This window comes from Helianthus annuus, chromosome 6, assembly GCF_002127325.2.
Source record: "Helianthus annuus cultivar XRQ/B chromosome 6, HanXRQr2.0-SUNRISE, whole genome shotgun sequence".
In the NCBI taxonomy this organism is placed as follows: Eukaryota; Viridiplantae; Streptophyta; class Magnoliopsida; order Asterales; family Asteraceae; genus Helianthus; species Helianthus annuus.
In genome coordinates, this window is record NC_035438.2 from 136,043,976 (window position 1) to 136,064,557 (window position 20,582).

Genomic DNA, 20,582 nt, shown 5'->3' on the forward strand with positions numbered 1-20,582 from the left:
ACCGAAAATAACCGGTTATTAACCGAACCGGTTAAAGTAATTAACCGGACCAGTTGAAAAAATAACCGGTTAAAACATTAACCGGCTAAAGTTAAAAAGTCAAATTAACCGGTATAACTGGTTAACCAAACCAGTTATTAAAATTAACCGGTTTGTGCACCTCCAATAGCACCGCCTAAATCTCTATACCTAATAAAACAACAAGGTTTTGCCACTTGGCATCACCTCAATCCACCAACACACTTGTCAAAACCTCCTTTAGTTTACTATCCTATGTGTCACAATCTCAAGCCCTCTATCCTAGGTGTAATTTTGATAGTTTTTTCATTTTTTAATTTAATCCTATGTGTAATTTTTAAAGCATATACAACAAACCCTACTCAAACCAGTTACTGGTTCAAACGTCAGAAAGCTTCCACCTTTCCAGTTTCCTCAAATAGTTTCTCATTCAAATTCAAATTCACTATTTCCCCAATCCAGATCTGGAAAACAAATTCCATAACCCAGAGAGAGAGCCGATGGAAACGCCCTTGATTCAACCGATCTTCATATATAAGTTTTTGACCGATTATGGTTTTTCGATTCGTCGTCTGTAGAGATGAAGATCGTCTTCTTCAGGTACGATCATCTTAGTCATGTTGGTTTGTTTCTTTCCGTTCATCTCAAAGTTAGGGCTTCGATTAACGGAAGGGTTTTTGTTTTGGTGATATAGGTGTTTACAACGATCTCGGAGCTCCAGATCTGAGCATAAGTTTATCACGGCCGGTGCTCGGCGGCGAGCAACATCCGTACCCTAGGCGGTGCCGTACTGGTCGCCCGATGTCCACCAAAGGTACACTGCTACTTACTGAACTGTATGAATATTAATACTAAGTTGAAGGTTGTATGTTATTTCTAGGGTTAATATATCATTGTTTTGTTTGAGGAATAAATTGAAAATCACTGTTGGAATTGGAGCAAAAATTAGAGATCTTGAATTTGTTTTTCGTTCAGAAGGTGAATTGTTTAGATATGCTTTAATTTGATGAGTTTTTTTAGTTTTAAATTTTCAAATTTGGGATTTATTTTTTGTGGGTTTTCGATTTAATGCAACTTTATGTTGTTTGTTTATGTAAAAATTTGATTGTGTTTTGATTTGAATTTAAATATAAATTTGTCTTCAAGCAGGGAAAATAAAGCATAACAATGCTTCAGCAATTGATCTCAATGCTAAAGATGATGGTCCATCATGTGTTGATGACACAACTTTATCGCAATCGAAGATGAATTGTGTAAAGTCGAGAGGTTTCACATTTGATCTAAACATCGAAGATGATCAAGATCAAGTGAAACCGCGCGATTCATTGTCGGAATGTGGGAGTACTTGTCATTTAGGGGGTGAGCGAGACTCGGTGAGGGTTGGAACAAAATGAAGCGAAACGGGTTTTTAATAGTATGGAAACTAATCTTTATTGTTCTATGTTCTCCTCTTCCTTTTTTTGTACCAGATTCCATATTTAGTCTCACAATGTTATTCTTTGTCATATTTTAGAGTTGCTGGAAATAGAAATCAAGTAATCTGCTTTACTTCTTCATCAGCATTGTTGTTGTTCATGGTTTGATGGTTGTTTTCCTTCGACATCATGTTCGTTGCTGAAGGTATTATTCTTATTTAATACATTATCCGTCATTATATTAATTAAGGTTTTGATAATATGAATATGGTGTTTTTGTGCACGAATTGACCATGATAACCAAGTTTGAAGATTTTATACTTTATAAAATGCATATGCTGCACTTTGTATATAAATCACACACAATACGATTTTTTACATAAAACATTGTGTTGAGTTGAGCACTTGAAATTGTTTCAACACCTGGTTAACAACAGGTTGTAATCCGCGTTTGCTTAAGCTTTAGCCAACCATTGATTTGATTGTGTCTTTTATGCCGATTGATTTTAAATATGTTGTTCTTGCAAAAGATGTTTGATGCTCATTAAGAGAAATCGTTTTTAAAGCATATAACAAAAAGAAAATATTCGAAATAAAAATATCAATATTTGATGTGAATAGAGAAGAGCAAATGGTATCGGGTACCGTTTTGGAACCAGTCCGTTACCGAATTTTTGGGGTTTTTTTTACCGGTACCGGTTTTTACCTTCTAATCAATTGCCGACCGATTTAATATAGTTTTCTTGAGTTTGTTAATGTGGGTTGTCAAAAAAGTCACAAAATTGGGTTAAAATTTGCACTTTTGGTGAATTTCTTGATGTGGGTAGTAAAAAAATATGGGTTGATTTACTTTTTTATTGAGTTTTCTTTGCAAGGATTTGAAGAGCTCTTCAAGGAAATCACCCAGCTACTAACACCGAAGATCACCGTAAGTGTTATTATAAAAATTCGCGATAAAATTCTATTAGTTCGCTGTGAAATGATTCTGATTTTGATGTTTGGGTTAATCGGGTTCAGATTAATTTTATTCGGGTCGGTTTTTGGGTTTCCGTTAAAAAGACCATGCAGTTGTTACATCGTGTAACTACCTGCTGTGCACCAGGTTCCTATATCTAAGACGATGTCGGCCAGCACCGACAACACCGGATGAGACCAAGATGACCTCGAATCCTTGAGTGTTTAGTGTTTGAATATGCATTTAAGACATAAGTTAATCATAACAAGTATACATGACAATCCGCAAATATTTTTATAGAAGATATAGGGGGGAAAAAGAAAGACAACATAGAAAATTAGAAATACTCAAATAGTAGAAGAATGAGTTTTGATTAGAACACCTGCTCACAGAGAGCTCCTATGGTTAATAGTTTTTTTTCATAAAAGAGATTGGTTAAATAGTTAAACTTGATTATTAAGTTCTTGATGTAATTGTTTTTCGTTGCATCTAGATGTCAGATGGTATTTGTCATGTTGATGTCTATCTTTAAGTAGTAACTTTTATTTTTTTCTTTTTAAATGGATATCAAATATATGTACATTGATATGTTAAATGTCCGGTTCGTAAATGGTAAGATATGTTCGTTGGCACTATTAGTATTCAAGTAATCATTTGGTTATTGATTCTGAATCTTTTATTTAGTGACATAGCAGGAACGATTATTGGTTCATTCGGTTGATGATCTTGTACATAGCGTGTGCGCATAAGATATGGTGGTGAAGAAGAGAACGGATAGTGGAGGATTTCATGATTTACTGGCCCCCGTGATAACTAGAGCTCCTAGATCCTTGCGGGTTAGCATAAAATTAAGTTTGTTTTCATGCGCGAATGTTCATTTGTACTAACACATTTTATTTGATTCTTTAGAGGAGGATTCTACATAACAAATCATTCAAAGATGGTGGAATTTGTGCTTTTGAGTTGTTGGCAAATGTAGCCGACAAGCTATTACTGAACTATAAACCGAAAAACATTGTCGATTATGATGTTGGAGACGTCGATAATGAACTGGCGCAAGTCGAATATGTCGAAAGACATCTACAAACTCCACAAACATGTAGAGGTACAACTTAAAAGATTGTTTATATAGTTTTCTTGAGTTTCTTAATGTGGGTTGTCAAAAAAAGTCACAAAATTGGGTTCAAGTTGCACTTTTCTTGAATTTCTTGATGCGGGTAGTCAAAAATATGGGTTAATTTACTTCTTTATTGAATTTTTATAGAATTTCTATTAAATTTACTATTTTATTAAGTTTCTTGATGTGGGTTGTAAAAAAAATCACAAAATTGGGTTAAAATTACATTTTTCTTGAATTTCTTGATGTGGGTAGTCAAAAATATGGTTTAATTTAATTTTTTTAATTGAATTTCTGTTAAATTTACTATTGTATTAAGTTTCTTGATGTGGGACTAGACTATAAACCGAAAAACATTATCGGTTTTGATGTCGGAGACGTCGATAATGAACTCGCGCAAGTCGAATACGTCAATAATGAACTCGAGCAAGTCGATATGGGTTAATTTACTTTTTTATTGAATTTTCTTTGCAAGGATTTGAAGGTTTTTTCCACCTTTAATGAAGAGCTCTTCAACACCCAGCTACTAACACCGGAGATCACCGTAAGTGTTTATTATAAAAATTCGCGATTAAATTCTATTAGTTCGTTGTGAAATGATTCTGATTTCGATGTTTGCAGATGGAGAATATGGTGTATTTGTACGTTGAACTGGGACTGATGCATTACGGGATTTTTATTTGACCCTTTTGACCCGTTCAAGATAACGCACAACCCGAATGGGTTAGAATTGCCACCTCTACGTCTATATTTCACTGTCTACATCTTCTACAACTCGGATATCTGAATTCATGATGTATATTCAGGTCAAACGACACGTGATGACCCGTATGAGGTTCACCTAACTACACCAGTGGAGGGTTATGATCCCATCCAATTTAGTCTTACAAAAATGTGCGGTAATGTTCAGTTTTTTTATCTTCCTCCCTTTTTGAGATGCAACTCCACTTTCGACAGATTATTTAATCTGATGAATGATTTTTCTTAATAATTTAGAATCCAAGCAAAATGAAGCAGGAACATCTCCGAAAGGATGGGCTCTATTTGGATCATTTCCTGCATGTAAGTAAATTATCTTTATTTGCACAGTTCTTTTATCATTGACCAGTCAGACATTTGAAGATTGTTTATTGCTATTTAAAAATTGAGGTGTTCATTAACAAAATGTGGTGGAGCAGATTCTGCTGCGATGGCTTTATTTACAAGACTCAAGTACAAAGACAAGCAAGCTATGCTATTTACTCTTTCATTAAAATGGGTTTTTTAAAATATGTATATTTTCTCAGAATTATTGTTTAATAAAAGCAGCATGGAATTGATGCACTGCCTGCCATGACCATTTTATCTGCATGTTTGGAGACTGTAAGTCAACATTTTCAAATATAGGCATATATGTATGTATATATAAAATACAAAATATAGTGTTTTTAATTCAATTTCACATGGAAACGATGCAGGTGAGTGGTGGGGGAGGTTACATGCAGGCGGATGATTTTAGTTTGTTATTTATTTACTTATTTTTATTTTAGATTAGCATTAATTTATGTTACTTCATACTTTAAATAAACATTTCATAGGAACATTTTAAAAAATGGAGATGTCGAACAAGTGTCAAAACATTATTATTTTAAATTATTTGGTTTCATGTTATTTGGATTTTTTTTAAAAATCATACATCATATTTATTAATATGTGTAAATTTAACTTTGTTAAACCCGTGTGTCACACGGGATATAAGCTAGTTTCACATATATCCAAACAGGCCCAAATGTTATTGTAAGGTTCGTCTCGCTTTGCTTCCCCACCAATTCATCAGAGGTTGTATAAACCCTAGAAATTCATACCTTCTTCTTCCTTAATCAAAATCAAAATGTCAGACAATGTGCCGTTCGAAATTCAAGAAGAAATTATCAAAAGGCTTCCTATCAAATCATTGATCCGATTCCAATTGGTCTCCAAAGCCTGGAAGTCTCTCATTTGCAGTAGACATTTTATTGCAGATTACAGCGCCCCACACCCACAGCTGCAACATCTCCTCGTGAGGTATGATCATGGACATATTTCTACGCCAATATATTCTTCAGTTATTGATGATCATACTTTACTCAACCGGAGAGTTTCCCTCACTCCTCCCCCGTTGGTTAACTGGCTTAGAGATTCTGTAATAATCGGCAGCTCTCATGGCTTGTTGTGTTTGCAATGTTTTTATGGCGATGATGACAGATTTGGTCTTGGAACCAGAATGGCTGTTATTTGGAATATTTCAATTAGAAAAGCTATTGCTGTTGTTGTGCCTAATGTGCCAGATGGGGAAATATACATAACCTTTACAAGTTTTGGGGTTTGTCCAGAGACTAGTGACCCTAAGATTCTCAAGATCACAGAAATTAAAACGTGGAGTGAAACGGAAAGTGTAACTCTCATCCCTTGGCAGGTTGAGGTTTTTACGGTAAGCTCAGGGGTTTGGAGATGTCCATATAGTACCAATCTCCCTCGTAAATCAGTTCAATTTAGCTGTTCGCAGGTTGTTGTAGATGGGTTCTGTTATTGGCTTGCTACTGATAGGAGTACTATAGATCCTGGATTTAAGGCTTATAATCTGATTATTTCATTTCATATGACAAGAGAAGAATTTATAGAAGTAAACCTTCCAGATAGTTTAATATATGAGGGGTCTGTTGATTATTTGAACATCTCTAATCTAAGGGAGTCTCTTGTTGTGCTTGATAGAAATACGGAAGAGAATGTTTGTTATGTTTGGTCAATGAAGGATGATGGTGTATCGAAGTCGTTTACAAAGCTATTCACTATTTACTCACCAGATGCAACACTACTGAGTGTGCTAGAATTTAGGAGAAGTGGTGAACCTGTAATTGAAATTTTAGATAATGATGCTGACCCGCGTTATGTCCCATATGCCCCGTCATTGCTTGCCATTTATGAACCCAAATCAAAACACATCAGTAATCTTGGGATTAATGGAATAGGTTCATTTTTTGTGCATTCCTACAAGGAAACACTACTTCTGCTTGACCAACCAGATTTTACGGTTTATGACAAAGGTAAAGGCTACATCGTTAAGCAAAGAGCTGAGATTTTAAGCCTTTTGAAGCATACAAACAAGGTTGAAATGCAAGGCGCACATGAAATGAAATGAAATGAAATGTAATGGACTTTTTATTTAGTTCCTTTCACAAAATTTTGAAAGAACAAACCTCGTATTGTTGCAATGTTATTTTGATTGTGTTGTGCATTTGGTATTCTTCTATTGCTCAAAGGTTCTTTTTCATTTTTAAATTTTTGGAATTTTTATCGAATTTTGTTCAGTTTTGAGACGATACTTTTATGAATTATGATATGATTCCTTGTTGTTATGTTATGGATGGCAAACTTGTTTTACACTTTCCATATGGTGTGGTGTGTATCGGGTCAAAAGCAAGCAGGGTTTATGGGACTAATGCATGCCCTTGATAGAGACCACAACTAACAACATGGTTTTCTTTGTGTTGTTTTTTGTACTGAAACAATATTAATGGTTTTGCTTCTCTAACGAAGCTAGTGGTTTGAAACATAATGGAGGCGTTGAAACAATCCAAAATGACCATTCAATAGTGTGGTCAAAACATATGGATACTTGAATCCATAGTTATCGATAGCGGCCATAGCGACCGCTATCGCGAATAGCGTTGCGAATCGAACAACCGGCGCTGTTTGGCTCTAGCGACTGAAAAGCGGGAAAATAGCGACATTATCTTTTTTTTTTTTTTTTATATTTTTCCTTATATATAGGCACGTATTAGGTTTTATTATATTCACGTAATACATTGATGTTTCAAATACCACGTCTTCATCGTCTCTTCAACTGCTGCTGCCGACCTCTGCCTCCATCAAGCAAACTTCTTCTCTCAAGTCTCAATTAAGTTTCAGCCTTAAAGGTAAGATTTTTAATTTCGATTTTCTCTTGATTGTTGATTCTTTCTTCTTTCTTCAGCAAGCTTCTTTCTTTATGATTTCAATGATCAGCAGTAATAGTATAAATATCATGCATGAATTTTTAAAAACCACAATATTGAATGTTATTTATTACACTTATTTATTGTGACATATTACTTGCTTGAGTTCTGATCTGAATCTGATGATTGATTGTTATTTATTACTTGAGAGTGAGACTTATTTATTGTGACTTATTTATCGAATCAGTTATCAGTTATTTACTACTGTTAGTCTGATGTATCTATAATCTATAATACTATATAAAGCAAATCTGATGGATAAGATTGTAATTTTACCATGCATATAGATTCTAAAGCATTATGTACAAGTGAGAATAAGCTATTTTTAATTAAGTTTCACCAGCGTCTGTCTTTCTATCTGCCTCTTAAACCCCCAAGAAGCAGTTGATCGGTCCATCCCTTTTTTATGAATTTCCAATCGCTTTAAGGGTGAAGATGGTGGATGACAGCGACTCGGTGAAGAAGAAACATTTGGGTTGGACCAGCCGATTGATTGATTATCTCTTCTAAAGGTGACAGAGTTCCTCTAATAAAAAGATAGTAAGATTTTCATTAATTCTTGATCGATTGCTCGTCTTTCCATTGTATTTTTACTATAATCTTAAATTTATCAAATTTATATTGTTTCGTATTTTGTTACTAATCCTTAAGAAATTTCTTACTGACAGATCGACTTGTTTTAATCTCGTATTTTCCTACTATTTAAATGATTAAACTCTGTTGATGTACATGGAAACTTGGTGGGCTAAACGGGTCGAAAGTCATCCAAAGCGCATTATCAACGCAGAATACTAATCATGTTAGTTCTAAATTTCTATCCTTAACATGTTAAACTGTACATTTTTTTATTAAAGATTTTTAGGTTTAGTTGTTATCTAGCTTTTATTGTCATACTTCAGTTCGTTATTTAGAGTAAATTACGTTTTTGGCCCCCGTGGTTATATCACTTTTACTATATTAGCCCAAAATAAAAATTATTAACATATCTGCCCCCATAGTTTCTATAACTAACCATTTTGGCTCCTAAGTCTAGAGATCATGGGGGCCAAAATGGTTAGTTATAGAGACCATGGGGGCCTAAAATGGTAAGACTTAGGGGCCAAAATGGTTAGTTATAGAGACCATGGGGGCAGATATGTTAAAAATTCTTATTTTGGACTAATATAGTAAAAGTGATATAACCACAGGGGCCAAAAACGTAATTTACTCCGTTATTTATTATGGGTAATTTCATGTAAATAATCTTAATATACAAAACATACTTTTTTTCATATATTAATACACTTTTGCTGTATCTGTTTACGATGTATTTATTTTATGTTGTTAGAAAATAGAAACTAATCATGGTACTTTGAAGATGAGTATAATCAATTAACAAAAACTAATATAACTTGTTTAGTTGCAGTTATCAAACATGAGCAGGCTCAAGCTAAGGCTCAGGCTCAAGGTGTTGTCTCATCAACAGGCGTTCTCCCAGCTTCAACAGCAAATGCAGCTTATGCAACCTTCGAATCCCAGTTTGACACCTCAGCAGAATCTCCAAGGTGCTAGATTGCAGGTATGTATCTTAAGTTCATTCTTTAAGAGTAATGTGCCATTTTCGTTCCTGTGGTTTGGCCACTTTTGCGACTTTCGTCCAAAGGTTTGTTTTTCCGCATCTAGATCCAAAAGATTTGAAATCTTGCCATTTTCATCCAGCTTGTTAACTCCATCCAATTATCTCCGTTAAGTCTTGGGTATTTTCGTTAACTTAAAGGGCAATTCGGTCTTTTACATTTTATGTACAAGCATTTAGTATAATGTACAAGTATTTAAAACCCTTGAAGTTAACAAAAAAGATGGAAATACCCCTGACTTAACATAGAAAACTGGATGGAGTTAACGAGCTGGATGAAAATGGCAAGATTTCAAACCTTTTGGATCCAGCCTCAAAGTCACCTTCAAACACAGATGCAGCCTGCCATCCAGTCTTCATCGGTAAATATTTCTGTTACATAACAACTATCCTTGATCTACCATCGGAGTCCCACACTGATCATCTGTTTATTGTTGTTGCAGTATCAAAACACAGGGGTTGCAGAGCATCAGAATATGCAGGTATCGGTATAACCCATCCCTTTTTCGCCTTCCAATCCGGTCATTTATCATAACTAATTGTGTTGTGTTGCAGGGCTATGGCTATGCACAAATGCCTGTGGCTGGTGGCTCGATGAATGATTCTGCACGCTGTCAGCAGGTATTAAACACCACAGATTCTTGAATATTGTGTACCTACAACTTTTATTGTTTTTTTTTTTTAATTACGTCTTTTTTTTCCTCCTTCACTACAGGGGATGCAGGGACCTCAGGACTGGATGTGGAAGAATAAGACAACAGGTTTAGTTTAATTCCATGGTCTCTCTATATATAAATATATAATAATTAATCTCGATTACTCCATCTGTTTGGACTATTTATCGTTTTCAATTTTGGTTCGACTTTGTAACGTGAAATGAGAACTGTTATCTCGACTTACTCTGCTTCTTGCAATGACAGGTCCTGGGGCTTAGGCAAGAGCTGTTGTCCAAAAAGCTTGCGGCTTAGAGCTCGCTCGGATATAGCTTGGGAAAAGCTCACTCGATATGGCTCGATTTGAAACTGACCCGAGTTGGCTCGACTCGATTAGAAAGTGAGCCAGGCTTGGCTTGGCTCGGCTCGTAACGAGTAGGATTGGCTCGCTCGTTGGCTTTGATTATTTTACTTTTAAAATATGTTATTTTTGTATACATTATAACATATTACAAAAAAGCCGATTATTATTTTCATATATTAAGAGTGCAAATGGATATTTGTGACATATTTGAGAGTTGATTAACATGCTAATAAACTGATAGATGTATTTCGTTGAAATTTGATGCAATTTTTAGTCTCGTCGCAACCGATGGTGGATGTCTTGCGAAATAAAGGATTGCCCATTAGAGTACTCGGATGTCAATTGTATATAACTTGTATGTGAATTGATACCCGCTGTAACGAGCGTGCATTCCCACTATATTGTATATATATCGAATCTGCATTCACTGTTAAGTCTGATGTGTATATATCGAATATGTTAGTCTGATGTATATATATCGAATCTGCACAGAATGGGTAGTAAAAAGGCAGCTGATCCTGATTGGACTTACGGGACGCTGGTAGAAGGAACCAAGAGCTCGGTAAGGTGCAATTTTTGTTCTTTTGTCTCAAGTGGCGGGATAACAAGGCATAAATATCACCTTGCTTTCCCCGATGTGGCGAGATGTACCAAGGGCGAGATGTACCAAGGTTCCCGATGATGTGAAAAATCTATTCAAAAAACTTTTTGGGAAGAAGAAACGTGTAAAAAAGACGTCAAATACCATACCACATTTTGATGTAGTGGTCGATTTAGAAGAAAATGATGAAGATGAACAAGTGGGTCAACCTCAATTAAAGGGAAAGAGAGTTGCTTCATCAGCCGGTGCTACTGATGCTAATAAAAAAAACAAAAGGCCCTATGTATGCAATGTTCAAGCCATCGCTTACATCGGGGAAGAAAGGGGGAAACTTGGTAGGAAGCGTAGAGCACAATGATACACAAAAGAAACTAAGACTTGATGCGGTTCAAAATTTTTCTCGTTGGATGCATGATGCGGGGCTTTCTTTCAATGTAGTGATGTACGACAGTTTGGGGCCCGCAATTGAAGCGATTGGTAGATATGGGTTCGGTATGAAACCCCCTACCTATCATGAGGTACGTGTTCCTATGCTGAAGTTAGAGATGGAACACACCAAAAAACTTTTGCGTGATAACGAGGTTGAAAAGTCAACCTATGGGTGTTCGTTGATGGTTGATGGTTGGAGAGATCGGAAAGGAAGGGCGTTAATCAACTTCCTAGTAAACACTCCTCAAGGGAGTATGTTCGTTGAATCAGTCGATGCTTCTAGCTATTCTCACACCGGTAACCATTTAAGTCTTTTCTTTTTGTTAATACTTACTAGAGGTGAAATATTTAGTAACTTATAAAATATCTTGTAGGTGACATCATGTTCGTTGTTTGACCGATTAATTCAGGAGGTTGGGCTGAAGGATATTATTCAAATTGTGACTGATAGCGCAAGTAGCAATGTAGCTGCGGGTAAACTTGTGGAAGAAAAATACCTACACATATATTGGACTACATGTGCGGCCCATTGCATTGATCTGATGTTTGAAGACATCTTCAAGTTACCCGATTTAAAGGGTTGTCTTGAAAGGGCAATTGCGGTGAACACATACATATATAACCGCACATTGCTACTCAACATGATGAGAGAGTTCACCGGGCAGAAAGATATGGTTAGGCCCGTGAAGACCAGATTTGCGACCGCTTTCATCACTCTAAATTGTTTCAAGGTAAACAAACAAAACTTAAAAAAATGTCCACCTCCGAAAAGTGGAGCACAAGCAACTTCGCAACATAGACGGGAGGTGCACAGATAGTGAATATTATATTGTTGCCATTCTTTTGGAACAATGTAAACTTTGCGGTGAAAATTGGGTATCCGTTGTTAGGAGTGCTTCGTTTAGTTGATGGAGAGAAAAAGCCTCCTACGGGTTATATTTATAATGTTATGAAAATGGCAAAGGAGTTGATTGCTGCCTCTTTCAAAAATAAAGAAGCAAAGTATAGAGAGATTTTCAAAATAATTGATAAAAGGTGGGATTGTCAGTTACATCAACCTTTGCATGCAGCGAGATATTATTTGAATCCTGGTTTGTATTACAACAATCCAGAGGTGGAGGATGCTACTGAGGTGATAAGTGGGTTACAAACATGCATTACTAAGTTGATATTAACCGAAGACGAGCAAATACAGATTAACACTGAGCTCCTGCTATATCGACGTGCTGATGGGATTTTCGGATATCCAATGGCAGAGAAAATGCGAGCAAAGCTTGCACCAGGTATATCTTTTATAAAATATAACTTATACGGAAGTTTAACTTACTTTTTGTTTATTTTTCTACTAAATTAGCGGAGTGGTGGCTGCAATATGGAGCATCGGCACCAACTCTAAAAAAGTTTGCAATCAAGGTGCTTAGTTTGACGTGTAGTTCGTCGGGGTGCGAACGCAATTGGAGCGTATTTGAACATGTAAGAAGCTATTTGTTTAGTATTTAACATTTCGTAATAGTTATTTACTTATTAAATTTTATTTATGTAGCTTCATTCCAAAAAGAGAAACTGACTTGAGCAAAGCAAGCTTAATGATCTTGTGGACATTAAGTATAATCGGTCTTTAAGAAGAAGGTATGATATGCGTGATACGATTGACCGGCTTATCTTAGATGATGGAAATCTACAAGATCCAAATGAGTGGTTGAAGGGAGCTTTAGAGGGGTTAGAAGAGAATGAAGAAAATGCCCTTGTTCATGAGGGTGAAGATTTGACATACGGTGATGTTGCAACGGCTGTCGGGGCAAGAGAGCCGTTGCATTTTACTAGAAGAAGTGCAAATACTAGTCAAAGGGGTGAGGGAACCTCAACATCGACGTCAAGCTCAAGGCCTAAGCCTAAGCCTAAGAGAAGAACTTTAATAGATGATGATTTTGATGTGGAAGTCCAAGAAAATGATGTTGCGCCTTATAAACATTTTGTGCCGACATTGGATGGCGTTGTTGATGATGATGAGCCGAAATATGAAGATTTAGATGATTTAGATTATTAGTCATAGCATATATTAGCTATTTTGGTACTATGGGAAGGTTTATTTTTGGATTATAATTGCTACAATATTTGAATGCTTGATATGAAATATTTTTGAACTTTTCTACTACCTTATTGCTATTTACAAAATAGCGGGCACTATTGTATCGCTATCGCTACGTAGCATATAGGTGACTTGTCGCTATTTGTCGCTATTCGCTATCGATAACTATTCTATGCTTGAATCCAGTATATAGGTCTGTGGTGCGCTTTAGCTTCTGTATGAAATAATCCTGCAAATAACTTTTGATAGTTATTCCACTGTGTAATGTTTAGTCTATGAAGGTGGCGAAATGACCCAAAGACTAACTTTTGGCTTAATTTGGACATTCATTTTAAAATGATGTGTTGTTTTGGGTAGATATGAGTTTTAACGGGTCATAGTGGGCAAAACTGAAAAATAGGAAAAAAGTCATCATTATCATACCCAGTAAATCCCATCAATAGCAAAGCTAAGGTAGGGTCTGAGGAGGGTAGATGTAGACAGCCTTACCTCTACCCATTAGGAATAGAGAGGCTGTTTCAAAAATTGGAAAAAAGTAACTAAAAACAGGTCAGAATAGGTAAACAAGAGAAAAGGACTACTCGGGATGGATAGATGGTCTTCTCGACTCCTTCTTTTAACGCAACGAATGCAAAATCCAGAACTGTTTGTCCACATCATTGTTCGATTTCTGTCCAGCAGTGGTTCGGGTTAGATATCAAATCTCAAGGTATGTGATTTAAAGACTTTCATTTTTAGTATAATTTTGTGTGACCTTTTAAAGTAGACATCTTCAACCTTGTAAACAACGGAGTTGGTCGTATTTCATGTATATCTCAATTGAAAAACCTAATTGGATAAATTATATTTTTTGTCCTTTATGTTTGTATTGGATTGCAATGGATACCCTTTAACTTCAATAATTACAGTGACAGTTCTTAATTTAGAAAACACATTACACCCTAGGTCCTTTAGCACTAACCAGGTTAAAAAAATTATTTATGTTTATTCACTTAAGGGTATTCTGGTCGTTTCATGCTTTTATTTAAAATGTTTCTTAATAAATAAAACCACAAAAATTACGTATATACAATAACATCTTCCCCAATCTCCCAACCCTAGAACACCATCATCCTACCACCATGGACCACCACTCCACCCCCACCACCACCACACCACCAATTCCAGTAGCAGCAGTTAGCATTTTCCTTTCACCCCTAACCATTCATTTCTATGCAATTTAACCACCACCAAATTAGGTCAAAATCCCCAAATAACAAATCTCAAAAAAGCCAATGATCCACTGACCAATTGGTTTGGAGGGAGGTGGGAAGGTTTACCTACTTATGTCGGGTTCCTGCCCAGGAGGTCTCAGGGTCGAATCTTGCGTGGGTCGAACTGTGGCACCGGTTCAAACTGGCAATAATATGCCAACCGCGGTGAACAAAGGTCAAAGGCCTAACCAGGTGATCTAGCCATTCAAAAAAAAAAAAAAAAAACAGATCTCAAAAGTCAAAACCACTGTCATACGTAGCCACACCAAAACCTAGATCTATAGCCAGAAAGAATGAACCCAACCCATCGCCGGTCAACCTTTCTTCTATGACAACTCACCCACACCAAAACGATTCTGACAGGTTAGTGTAAGTTCAGGTCTCGCTTTCTTTCTTTCTCCTGTTTGATTCCAATCTTCTTCTCCCCATCTTTTTTAATGTAAGCAGTTCAATGTGACTAATATAATAAATAACTACATCTATATTTTGTGGTTTTTTCACCATGGAAGAGGTGGTGATGGTAACTACAGACAGAAGGAGACAGAGAGTAGGTATAGAGAGAGGGTGTGTTTGAGAGAGAGAGAAAGAGAGGGGATGTGTGTGTGAGAGAGAGGGTGTTTATTGTTTAAATATATTTTAAATAAATAAGTTAAATTACCATCATACCCTCATGTGCAAGGCATATGCCATATTTAATTGAAAATTTTAACCTGGTTTGTGCTAAAGGACTTACGGTGTAATAAGTTTTCAAAATAAATGACTGTGACTGTAATTATTGAAGTTAAAAGGTATCTATTGCAATCCGATACAAACGTAAAGTACGAAAAAAGGTAATTTACCCAAACTAATTTGTTACATCTTCACTAGACTTTAATATAGTATCCTTTTTTGTAATACTGGTGTATCCTTATTTTCTTTTATTAGCTCACTAGGTTCATGCATGCCTTTTTGTTTCCTGTAACACATGAAAAAGGCATGGCATTTTTTTTATAATTAAATTAAATATTTTTTTTATTTATTTTGGGGATTTGAGATTTGCACTGAAGATCATTTTGTGGGTAAGATTCTAACCAATTCACCCCATGATCTCCTAGATACATGGTCAAAACTCCCACTCTCCTTTATATTTGTGATGTTGATAGAGCAATATATTATAGGGAGAGAGAGAGAGTGTTACGATGGAAAGAGAGTTCGTGTAATGGTGTAATGATCTGGAACCATGGGTGGCAGCTTAGACGGTGTTACCGCAGCAGTTGGACGGCATACTATAGTCAACGGCGGCGGCAGGCAAATGAAGTCGCCAAGACGGCTGGTAAGGCTTCCTTAGAGGTGTTTATGGGTAATGGTGACCTGCGATCAACCTGTACAAAAGCAATGGAGCAACAGCGAGATGCCAAGGCAGTTCAATAGCGACGGTTCTGGCAACTTTATACCCAATGAGCTACCAAGAGCAAGCTAAACGTTTTGACGACGTTCAAGGTGCGATCTATATGCCTTTAAATTTTTTACATGTTTTTGGTCTGATCATTACAAATAAATAAAAGATTTCTAAATGGGTGTTAGATGGTTGATGAGTGTTAAACGAGTTCACCGGGAGGTGTTTTGAGATGGCTTTTGACATGGATTCCAAAAGGGAGGTTTTTAATAGTTAATTAACATAATTTTGATGGTATCTTATGTCTAACTTGAAGTTCAAATTTAATGAGTAACTCTATTAGGTAATTAATTTAAATATCATGAATTTCCTTTTCAGATTCGACTCCTATGCTTAGAAATGGAGAAACAAGGGATTTGATTGAAACCTTTGAGAGGCATAAAGGTGCTGTTTGGTGTTGCTGTCATGAATTTCCTTTCATAATTGTGTATGTATCAATATAAGTTTAATACTATGATATTCATCTTTTCAATACAGTAACAATTTACTTATCAATCTCATAGTAAATAAAAATCAGTTGATTGTATCACAAGACTTTTCATTCTGCAATGTTGATTTTATCTATTTCAAGTTGGTTGTTTGTGGCTTTTAGTTTTATTTTACCAGCGTGTGTGCAAATAGAAAGTTTTATGTGGTTATGTTAAATGTAATGGTGGTATCTATTACTATCTATAAAAGGAGATTAGCCGCTGACTTCGATTTGCTTACGTGTCAACCTCTGAGATATGCCACTTTGTCCATGCTGATGTCATAATTCGGATAATATAATAATATACATTCGGATATTATATAATAATCTGATTTTTATTAACAAATGGTTAGAACCATTTAACTTTAGTGATAGATTAGGAGGGAATTTCAAACTTGCATAGGGAGTTGTTTTGTGCATTTAATGGGTCTGACATATCATCATTATCTCTACAAATCCATTGCTTCATCTCTATATTATATCCTCCATCTCTCTTTTTCTTCTTCACATTCTTAACTCTTTCATACAGGCGAAATTCTAGGGTTTCTGTACAAAGCTTCCACACGAACCATGTCGAAGGCAAAGCAATCCGGAGGTCAATCACCATCTTTGTCACTCAGTTTCATAGACGATTTGAATCCGGCCAAAGATATGTGGAATATCAAGTGTCGAATCATCCGAAAATGGTCTCAGTCCTTTCGGATGGACCTGATCTTGCTCGATGAGAAGGTATTAGTATTTGTAAAACGTTGATTCTGTTATTTGACTGTTCTAGGGTTTATACTTACCAATATTCATTTGTCCTTTTTGACTCTTTTTATGATTTTAGGTTTGTGTTTTGTTTCTCTTATTTTAGATTTCTTATACGGTTATATATTTTGTGTTTTGTGTAATTTAGGGTTAGGTGTAATGAAACAAAGACGAATACTGTTTGGTTGGTTTTTGATCCTTGATATGTTACAATAGCTGAGTATTTTTCATATTTTTGTGAGTTATTGTTTGTTTGTTTGTTTGTTTTAGGGTTAGGCAAAATGAAACAAACACGAATATTGTTTGGTTTTTGATCCTTCATATGTTACCATAGCTGAGTATTTTTTATATTTTTGTGACATTGGATGGCGTTGTTGATGATGATGAGCCGAAATATGAAGATTTAGATGATTTAGATTATTAGTCATAGCATATATTAGCTATTTTGGTACTATGGGAAGGTTTATTTTTGGATTATAATTGCTACAATATTTGAATGCTTGATATGTAATATTTTTGAACTCTTCTACTACCTTATTGCTATTTACAAAATAGCGGGCGCTATTGTATCGCAATCGCTATGTAGCATATAGGTAACTAATCGCTATTTGTCGCAATTCGCTATCGATAACTATGCTTGAATCCAGTATATATGTATATATGCCTCTGGTGCGCTTTAGCTTCTCAATGAGATAATCCTGCAAATAACTTTTGATAGTTATTCCACTGTGTAATGTGTGGTCTATGAAGGTGGCGAAATGACCCAAAGACTAACTTTTGGGTTAATTTGGACATTCATTTTAAAATGATGTGTTGTTTTGGGTAGATATGAGTTTTAATGGGTCATAGTGGGCAAAACTGAAAAATAGGAAAAAAGTCATCATCATCATACTCAGTAAATCCCACCAATAGCAAAGCCAAGGTAGGGTCTGAGGAGAGTAGATGTAGACAGCCTTACCTCTACCCCGTAGGAATAGAGAGGCTGTTTCAAAAATAGGAAAAAAGTAACTAAAAACGGGTCAGAATAGGTAAACAAGAGAAAAGGACTACTCAGGATGGATAGATGGTCTTTTCGACTCCCTCTTTTACACTCTGTTCCTGTTCCTGAGACTCATTTAACAGGGGAAGGGGAGGGAAAAGAGATGAAAATATGAAAAACCATGTTCCCGAGTTTCATTTAACAGGGGGAGGGGAGGGAAAAGGGAAGAAAATATGACCAAATATGACCATATATTCATCCTCCCAAATTAGAGAGATTAGGAGAGAAAATTTTCCTTCCCCTCCCCTCCCCTCACCTCCCCCTGTTAAATGACTCGGGAACATAGTGTTAACGCAACGAATGCAAAATCCAGAACTGTTTGTCAACATCATTGTTCGATTTATGTCCAGGAGTGGTTCGGGTTAGATATCAAATCTCAAGGTATGTGATTTCAAGACTTTCATTTTAGTACAATTTTGCGTGACCTTTTAATGTAGACATCTTCAAGCTTGTAAACAATGGAGTTGGTTATATTTCATGTATATCTCAATTGAAAAAACTAATTGGATAAATTATATTTTTCGTCCTTTATGTTTGTATTGGATTGCAATGGATACCCTTTAACTTCAATAATTACAGTGACAGTCCTTAATTTAGAAAAACCAATACACCCTAGGTCCTTTAGCACTAACCAGGTTAAAAAAATTATTTATGTTTATTCAGTTAAGGGTAGTTTGGTCGTTTCAGGCTTTTATTTAAAATGTTTCTTAATAAATAAAGCCACAAAAATTACGTATATACAACAACATCTTCCCCAATCTCCCAACCCTAGAACACCATCATCCTACCACCATGGACCACCACTCCACCCCCACCACCACCACACTACCAATTCCAGTAGCAGCAGTTAACATTTTCCTTTCACCCATTAGCATTCATTTCTATGCAATTTAACCACCACCAAATTAGGTCAAAATCCCCAAATAACAGATCTAAAAAATGCCAATGATCCACAGACCAATTGGTTTGGAGGGAGGTGGGAAGGTTTACCTGTTGGTGCATAAATGTCTTCGTCTTTATCGAGTCTTGTAGCTAGATAGGATAGAATGAAGCTCAGTAGTATTGAAATTAGGGTTTTAGAGGTGTGAGACCATTTCGCACGAAATGGCAAAAGCCATTTCGCACGAAATGGAACTTGGTCATTTCGTACGAAATGCTTCCTGTATAAATACCTGAGGCTTCAATTCATTTGTAACGATTCCGGATTTCAGAGCTGAGGTGCTGCCAAATTGTCAAGTGATCTGTATTGCTTTGAAATCAATAAACAAGTGGTTATAAACGTGAATCAAGCTGTAATCAAGTTCGTATCATTGATTCCGCCTTTGATATGGATTAAAACTCTTCTGATTGACTCGTATTGGTCGTACAACAATCCTACAAGTGGTATCAGAGCTCAGGAGGAAGAGTTCATACTGATTCAGCTTGTTTTCATCGAAATTTCTGACTTCTTCTCATTCTTTTCAAAATTAATCAAGATTTAACGGTTAAAATGGCTTGAATTTCACATATATCACGTAAAACAGAGTTTTAATGAATCCTTGAAAGAATTGGACCTAAAATCGACCTAAAACCAGATCAATTTGAAAAAAATGTGGCCGATTTGGTGACGTCATCATCATTTCGCACAATTTGATAAACTTCATTTTGCACGGAATCAACATTGTGGACTTCATTTCGCATGAAATAGACATATTGATCTTCATTTCGCACGGAATAGACATCTTGATCTTCATTTCGCACGGAATAGACATCAGGAACTTCATTTCGTACGAAATAGGCATCCATTTCGTACCAAAGTTGCCATTTCGCACCAAAACTGCCATTTCGTGTGAAAGTTGCATCCATTTCGTTTGAAGACCATTTCGTGTGAAATCCATTTCGCTTGAAGTTCATTCCGTTTGAAGACTATTCATTTTGCTTGAAGACTATTTCGTTTGAAGTTCATTTCATTTCGCTCGAAATTGACCCATTTCGCACTAAAGGGGTTCATTTCATTTGAGATTGTTTTGGAAAATCACAAAAATTTTTCTAAGCGTTTGTTGATTGTTTCAAGTACTTGAAGATGGATGATTTTCTGAATCCGTTCAGTGATGCTTTTGCCTATACCAGTAGCACAGGAGATGATACATCAAGTAACACAAATGAAAATGCTCCAAATCCGAGTGCGAAGAAAACCATTGCCGATTCTTTGAGTGTTGATAGTGCCTATGGCACCTACAACAAACCACCTAAGCTAATGGCCATAGAGGAATACAATAGATGGGCTAGTAGGTTTGAAGAATGGCTGAAAGCTTTTGCATATCTTAGTTAGAAGAGCATGAAGAATGGTTTTGATATGGGAAGAACGGATTATGAAAATATAGATGA

The 20,582-nt window shown here is 35.9% G+C and overlaps 2 protein-coding genes across 2 annotated transcripts; both read left to right on the plus strand.

Annotated features, from left to right (window-relative positions):
* The first annotated feature begins 9,331 nt into the window (after window positions 1-9,331).
* Window positions 9,332-10,354, plus strand: LOC118479830. The gene is made up of 5 exons (XM_035974624.1): window positions 9,332-9,495; window positions 9,577-9,615; window positions 9,689-9,754; window positions 9,849-9,894; window positions 10,054-10,354. The coding sequence occupies exons 1-5, from the start codon at window positions 9,391-9,393 to the stop codon at window positions 10,065-10,067; spliced, it is 270 nt and encodes an 89-aa protein (XP_035830517.1). The 5' UTR covers window positions 9,332-9,390; the 3' UTR covers window positions 10,068-10,354.
* Window positions 10,355-11,191: 837 nt separating this feature from the next.
* Window positions 11,192-12,747, plus strand: LOC110876891. The gene is made up of 4 exons (XM_035974266.1): window positions 11,192-11,477; window positions 12,071-12,463; window positions 12,535-12,593; window positions 12,724-12,747. The coding sequence occupies exons 1-4, from the start codon at window positions 11,192-11,194 to the stop codon at window positions 12,745-12,747; spliced, it is 762 nt and encodes a 253-aa protein (XP_035830159.1).
* Window positions 12,748-20,582: the final 7,835 nt, after the last annotated feature.